Below are 7,580 nucleotides of genomic sequence, written 5' to 3'. Positions count from 1 at the left end.
TAACCTGCCTTACCCCTATAATGTCAACCCATGTCTGCTGTTTATTTAAACAATGCTGTTTGTCAACCAAATTGTATTTTTTGCTGTTATTCTGCCGTGTTCCCCCCATTTTTATTTTTATGTTTTCTCAACACATTTTATACTTTAATCTCAATTAGTATTAAGTTTGTCTTTAGTGTTTTCCTGCCCAAAACGCTTTGCGTAATAGTGGCTTTAGGCATTGTATGTACTAGCTCTATCTATAAATTCATAAATATTTGTATCACACCCTGTATGTATGTACTTTACCTGAATAAACATTTGAATTTGAATTTTAAATTTTTGAAAAATATTCATGTACAGCCGATGAGTCACAATAACGTGGCTAAAGTATGATGACCAGACCACACACTAGAATGTGAAGGGACGACGACGTTTCGGTCCGTCCTGGACCATTATCAAGTCGATTGACTCGACTTGATAATGGTCCAGGATGGACCGAAACGTCGTCGTCCCTTCACATTCTAGTGTGTGGTTTGGTCATCATTTATGTACAGTGTTGTTATAATACAATTATAGTTCACTAAACAGTAAATATCAATTAAATGTACAGTAGTAAGTATGGTAGTATTGGTATCATAAGTCACGTTTGTTACCATATGTGGATTTTATGACCTCGCATTTGAAACATCAATATCAAATATATTGCTGCAGTTCTTAACGTCTGTAGAAACATTTCTCTGCTTTGCAATGCCAGCATGATAAAGATTACTCATATTTTATCACTTTTTTTCTTATACACCTTTTAATGGATATATATGGATATTTTACGGATTTATTTTAACTGTCGTAGACTGAAGTATACTGTACTTGAAGTTTAGTTTAGTAATGCAACACTCTTCCTCCTTTTCCCTCCTGCCCGTTCTCTCCATTTCCCTCCTGCCCGCCTCTAAATGTTGACTGTGTTGCAGGCATCCGGATCAGTACTGGAGAGATGCGAGAGCCACGGAGACCAGCTGTGTGTGTGGTGCCGCCACTGTTCGGAAGCTCTGTGTGGCTTGTGCCTTCTGGATACACAACGCCATAAGTGCCATAAGCTCGAGAGGATCATTAACATTGCAGACATCTATAACAATGTAAAGCAACAAGCCAGGAACTTCTTTGAGTACTCTGAGAATCGACAGAACAAAATTATGAATGAAATGCACGTCGTCATCAAGAGGATTGTCGAGTTGTGTCACATGAGCAACTCTATTGAAAGTCAAGTCAAAATAGTTTCCGATGTAATGAAAAATAAAGGAAATAAAACTGGAATTAAGGTTTCAATGCAAACTTTGAGCAAATTGGATGATGCCCTGAAATTTTTGCATCAAGCAACTGACTCCCTGGATCAAGAGAGTGAATTATCCTCACAAGATGACCAGTTAGTCATGTCAGCAGAAGGAGTTAAGGATATTATTGAGTGTAATGAAATGTTGAATATAAAATTAAGCCAATGTAACATTAATGAAAGCAAGGAATCTGACAATGGACAAGGTGCCATTAGCCAGGTTAAGAGGTCTGATAGTGGAGGTGCAAGAATCCAGGTTGAGGAGTGCGACGAGAAAGAAAGTTGCAGTATCCAGTTTAAAGGGTCTGAGATTGAGGAAGGTGGCAGTATTCAGACTAAAGGACCTGATAAAAGAAGTGGAGTCAGCAACCAGGTGGAGATGTTGCCACTCGGATGTTGTGGAAAAACTAGCGATGGACGTCAGATGAATTTGATGGTAGAAAATGACCAGCTTCACTTTTGTGCCTTGGAATACGCTGCACAAGATGCTCTTATTACTGTTCAGGTAAATTTGTGCTTAATTGTCCTTTTAGTATTAGTATACTGGTATATTTTTCCTTGTACTTTCTCACTTAACATGTTTACAGGGCAAGCCATAGTCTTTCCACCCATTCTTGTTATTCATTGCAAGTAAGTATTGCCTGCTTGTAGTTTGTGAATGACTGCATAACCCTGTAGGATTCTCCAAGGCGTGTTGTGAGTCCACTAGCACAAGATCATGAGAATGACATTGCAGAAGGCCTCTTAACCCATGTGGGGCTGTTCATATTAATATCCACCTACAAGTACAGGTACTAAGAATTTCACCCAATTCTTTGTCAATATCGGTTAATTTGACCGGTTGAAATTTTCTACGAGCTAATCTTAATCTTTGATATATCTGAAAGAACTCTTTAGCATTTGACTGCTTCCTATGCTGCAAATAGTTCTGGTTGTTATACTGTAGTGCATAATAGACATGGGCTCTAGAGAAAATGCAGAGAAGGATAACCAGTCTGATACCAGGATTTTTTTTATGAAGGTAGAGTGAAGTATTTCAATTTGCAATTTGCACAGGGGGGAATGGAGTGAAATTGTCAGGAGAAAGCGCCAAGCCATTACTACTATACAGGTATAGCACTGGGAAAGGATCAGGTTTAGGATTTGGGATGGGACGGGGGGAAGGAATGGTACCCAACCACTTGAACGGTCGGGAATTAAACGCCGACCTGCATGAAGCGAGGCCGTCGCTCTACCATCCAGACTTAAGTCGTTGGATTGAACAGAGCAAGGGAAGGGAAGAGAACTTTCAGTAGAGAGCACCAAGCCATTACAACTATATAGCACTTGGAAGGGGTCAGGATAAGGATTTGGGATGGGATGGGGGGGGGGGGGAGCAATGGTGCCCAACCACTTGGACAGTCAGGGATTGAACTTCGACCTGCATGAAGCGAGACCGTCGCTCTACTGTCCAACCCAAGTGGTTGGGTTTGCAACCACTTGGGCTGGACGGTAGAGCGATGGCCTCTGAAGATGACAAGGGTTTTCTGGTTGATTTGGGGCATAAACAAGGTTCTGAAACTGTCAAAACCTGCAACAGTGAATAAAAGCTGAAGAAATCTTAGTTTTAAAAAAAGAAAGATAGGGAAGTATGGGTTTGGAAATTCGGTTGTTGGTGAGTATAATGGGCTGCCAGTTAGAATTATTGAGATAGTGTAATAAGAAGGTTTGAAGAATAGATCAGATAGGCATATGGGTGAGATGGGTGGATTTTAAAAGTGCTTTATAGTTCATGTGTTCTCATATATAGGCTTATGAAAGATTGTATGATTTGCGAGTGAAAATGTCATACAACGAATAAGTTATAGCTTATGACTTTTGCATGAAAGTACAGGAAACCACCAGTATATATGTAGGGAAGATCTTGTATATTGGATAATGTATCTGTCCAAAATTATATTTCTGAATATAGAACAGTAGAATAAAGACTGAGACATTGGTAATGCTGAAGGTCAGTCACAGTGCATACATTCCGTTTTTGTTTCTGCAGGTACCATTGCTGGAACGTTTTCTCTCGAGAGAGAAGCCAGAAGTTTTCTTTGAACTGAGTGTTGACAATAAGTGCCTGGGACGAGTCTATATTCAGTTGTGGGGCGACATGCGTCGTGCTAAACACTTTCTGGCACTCTGCCTTGGCACTCTTGGACCATCTTATAAAGGCTCCAAGTTTGATAGAATATCCGACTGGAGCCAACCAGGAGAAGTCCTACACTGCAAGGGTTACTCTGATAAATCTGGTCCCAGCTCATTAGGGCTAATGGACAATTTAGAATGGGATGGAGAATACAGACAACTTCAGAAAGCTGGACAACTCATTGCCTCGGGAGGCGGACAAGCTGAAAAAGATGGTAGTTTTGGTATATGTACGAAAGATAACTTGTTTAAAACCTTCTCCTGTCCTTTTGGTATGGTGGTGTCGGGAATGGATGTGGTGCGTGAGGCTGTTAATCACGCTGGAGATGTTGTGGTCTCAGAGGTTGGTGCTGTTGCTGTCGATATATTGCACTAGTGTGATGGATGTGCTATTACAGCTGGCCTCTCTTAGCTAGTATACTTATACATTTCATGAGTTTTAGAAGGAAAAATACATTGGTTCAAGAAGGCAACACAAGATGCAGTAATTGCTATTTTTTACCCTGTCTAGACTTTTTTTTTATCCAGGTATGGGGACTATTCCATCGCAAATACATTCCATCATTAAAAACTAATATAAACTGATACAAATCTTTCCGGAAATCACCAACTTTGGGTACCAGGATGCAAAGGACTGATATTTCTTTGAGCAAGGCTTGATATGGCTGATTTCAAAACATTTAAGATACTTGTAGTGACTAAAATGTATAACTTTAGTCTAACACTTCAGGATAGTTCCATTGTTCCAGCCATGGAAGCCTGTTAGGCAAGCTTATTATAGACCCTATCCAAGAGCAGGGCTGTCCATGCAGTCACCTAACCAGTTACTGGCCAGATCCAACGATATTTGATGCACATATCCTTAAGTGTGCCGCTCCAAAGGAGATATGAAGAGATTATTGTTCTCTTGAAAAGTAATAAATTAATAAAGTCAATGCACTACAGCCATCATAGTAAGGACTGTAGTATAATATAGCTTACAAATGTATCTTAAGAGATAGTGGCCGCCAGCACTCTCATGCCATGCCTGAAGAATGGGTGTATGCCAGCCCTGCCATGCCAGAAGAGTGGGTGTATGCCAGCCCTGCCATGCCTGAAGGGTGGGTGTATGCCAGCCCTATCATGCCAGAAGGGTGGTTGTATGCCAGCCCTATCATGCCAGAAGGGTGGTTGTATGCCAGCCCTACCATGCCCGAAGAGTGGGTGTATGCCAGTCCTGCCATGCCCGAAGGGTGGGTGTATGCCAGCTCTGTCATGCCTGAAGAACAGGTGTAGCCTAGCCCTGTTATGTCTGAAAACCAGGTGTATGCCATCCTATCATGCCTTGCATAAAGAACAAATATATATGAACATTTATCTATTGGTTGTCATAGAAAATGAAGTACATGGAGATGTCTTGCAGGGCATTTTCTGCTTGGAATACTGTTGTGAAGAAACAAAATGCTAAAGTTTTAGCATGACATGTTAGAATATAGCACTGGGCATTTCTCGCTGTCTCAAGGCTGACTGAAGGGGCTTTTCACAAAACTGGACATATCTTTAATGTTGTTGACTTGATTAGTAATCGTTTTGTTTTTGCATATGCTGTATTGTGGTATTAAATATTTCTTTATTGTCCGAGTTTCCCTTGAGATAGTACGTTGAATGAATTTTTATAAACATTTTGTTGGTCTTTTTTGTTGATGACTGGTTGCTTACAAAGAATGGGTAGATGCTTAACTCTAAACTGTTCTAACACTATTGTGTATTTTAAAAGGTATCTATTTTCATCCAACACTGAAATGCATACATGCCAACTTGTTAAGTGTTGTCATGATAGAGGAATTCCAGGACTAAATTCTTAGCAAATTTTTGCAGTCATTTCATTGTATAAGGTCACCTGCTAGATCTAATAAGCTGTAATTTTTCTACCATAATCACATTATAAGATTATTCTGAATAATTGCTTCATGGTGTGCTTGCATTCAAATGCTAATGCTGCCATGCAAGTAGACTGTATTGAAGTTAAGCTCAGCTGTGCCTATAGCTGTATGATGGAGCTTCTTGAATGATTGGTTGTGTTGCAAGTGCTTGAAGTCACATGTCAGAGGTGCTGCTCACTTGAATTGCAAGAGTTGGTTTAGTACTGAGAGATTAGAACACACAGATAGTCACCATCTTGGTGTGTGTCATTATTACTGGCGAGTGATATCCCCATTAATCCCCGCTGCTTTTGAAGCATACGCCATGTCTGTTTGCCGTTGTCATGCTTGGTATTACACGTGTCTGGTGCATGGGTGTTATTGGTCCCCCGAGTATTGTTCAGTTTGTTGTTGACCATTGTTAATTTATATGTCAGTTCTTTACACTATAACGTCTTTATACTTAGTAAATTCACATCTGGTAGCGTCATTTTCTGCAGAGACATCAAGTTTAAGGATTTATTTAGTCTATTTGGGTTGGTTTATATGGTTATAGCATGTTGGATTTTTTCATATTTAGCTGCCATCATCTGTGAGTCGGTGGAAGCTGTAGAAGCACAAAATGTGGAGCTTGTCACATGCACACTCTTGAACAAACATTCCAATGAACAAACACAAACCTTAGTAAAGCCAATTATATTTCATGACCATAATAATAAAGTTTAGATTTAATGTATTTAATGAAGCTGGTACAATTAAATTTTTTGTTATCAGTATACAAAATGGAAATTTGTCATGGTTTTACCAGTCTTTTCTAATAAATAATGCCTCTGCAAATAACTTAGTTAAATCAATGTGTTCCTGTTGAATTTAGTTATTTTTTGGTAATTTTTCATTGCTATTCTGTTGATTTAAAAAAAATTCTTCAGTAACATTAAATTAAAAAATGTTTATCCACTTAAATATTAGCCTAACATTTACTGTATAAACCCACATTCATTTTGCAAACACCTGTACTCTGAGAGCAGTCGTTAACACTTTCACGCACCCGGCATCTTAAAACTAGTCCCATAATGATCGGATAAAAAATATAATTTTAACAAATATTTTAAATTTTGACGCAACATGCGTCACCAGCAGACATCCGTCAGTTTATTTGTTCATGCAGACTGCGACGCCGCCGGACGAAAGTGTTAAGTAGTGTAATGGTACTTTTTGGTGACAAACACACAGTAGGGTAACTAAATATATATATATTGATATAACTTGGTTAGAGAGGCTGGTGATGAGTAGTATGTGGTAGAGATTGAGGCGTCTGGTTAGGCAGGTTCTTGTATATCTGAAGTGGTGATGTTCTTAACCACCTATGGAGTGAGGCTGGTTCCTGCTGTGATTTGGCAGCCTTATATTCCTGTCCAATTGATCCTGTTTCTAGATCCAGGCTGCTTGTAATTTGGTTGATGGGGGAAACTGCTTGGCTTCTGTTGGGTATTATTAGTAGTTTATGGAATGCCTGGGAACATGTTACATTGGTAACTGGGGTTGCTTCAGATTATCATTTACATTACATGGAATTCCTTGGGAAAATGGTTTGATGTAATAAGTGAATGAGAGATTCTTGGAAAACTTTTAAGTTTTTGCCATAGAATTTCTTGGCATGTGGAATAACTGCCACATTATTGCTAATGTGGTTGCTACAGTAGCATTAAGACCTGCCCAGAACAATTTTGTGGGGACTTTTCAACAGCTTTGTCTAACTAAACATATTATCCATATACTGTACTGTATATTGTTACTTTCCCTATTGTATACATTTTACAAATAAAGAGAATATATGTTGTCAGCTTTGTGAATTTGACTCCTTCAGTGTAGATAAACGCTGTCTTTTTGCTACCATTGAGGCTTCCCAGGTGATATCTAGAAACCTTATTTGTAACATCCATTGTATTGTTATATAACAATACTAGCTTTGCTCCTTCTTTTGATAGACGATGGTCTTGGATTTTCGAGGCTCGCATTTGAATCTCTGATGATCCAAATAAATGAAATTACTGTTATACTAACTTTGTGGCTATTGAGTCTGTAGAAATATAAAGTAGCTGTATAATTTAGCCCAAAATGGTGCCTATGTATTTCTTCCGACCAAACCTGAATACCTAGTGGCATTGCTCCAAGCCAGGAATTTAAGGAATTTTTGT

At 39.0% G+C, this 7,580-nt stretch overlaps 1 protein-coding gene across 4 annotated transcripts in view; it reads left to right on the top strand.

Moving 5' to 3' along the window:
• Positions 1-7,221, top strand: part of LOC123755842 (mucin-19) — a 29,718-nt gene extending 22,497 nt beyond the window's left edge. For 3 of the 4 annotated variants that reach the window (XM_045738731.2, XM_045738728.2, XM_069300161.1), the window contains 2 exons: positions 951-1,814; positions 3,339-3,991. In XM_045738731.2, the coding sequence (XP_045594687.2) occupies positions 951-1,814; positions 3,339-3,857 (1,383 nt within the window). In that variant the 3' untranslated portion in view covers positions 3,858-3,991. Of the gene's footprint in view, positions 1-950; positions 1,815-3,338 lie in introns of all 4 variants that reach the window. The other variant, XM_045738724.2, reaches the window with a different exon arrangement.
• Positions 7,222-7,580: the final 359 nt, after the last annotated feature.

Source organism: Procambarus clarkii, chromosome 43 (assembly GCF_040958095.1).
Source record: "Procambarus clarkii isolate CNS0578487 chromosome 43, FALCON_Pclarkii_2.0, whole genome shotgun sequence".
Classification (NCBI taxonomy): Eukaryota; Metazoa; Arthropoda; class Malacostraca; order Decapoda; family Cambaridae; genus Procambarus; species Procambarus clarkii.
Note: the sequence above shows the minus strand (reverse complement) of the source record. Positions and strands in the feature narration are given on the sequence as shown.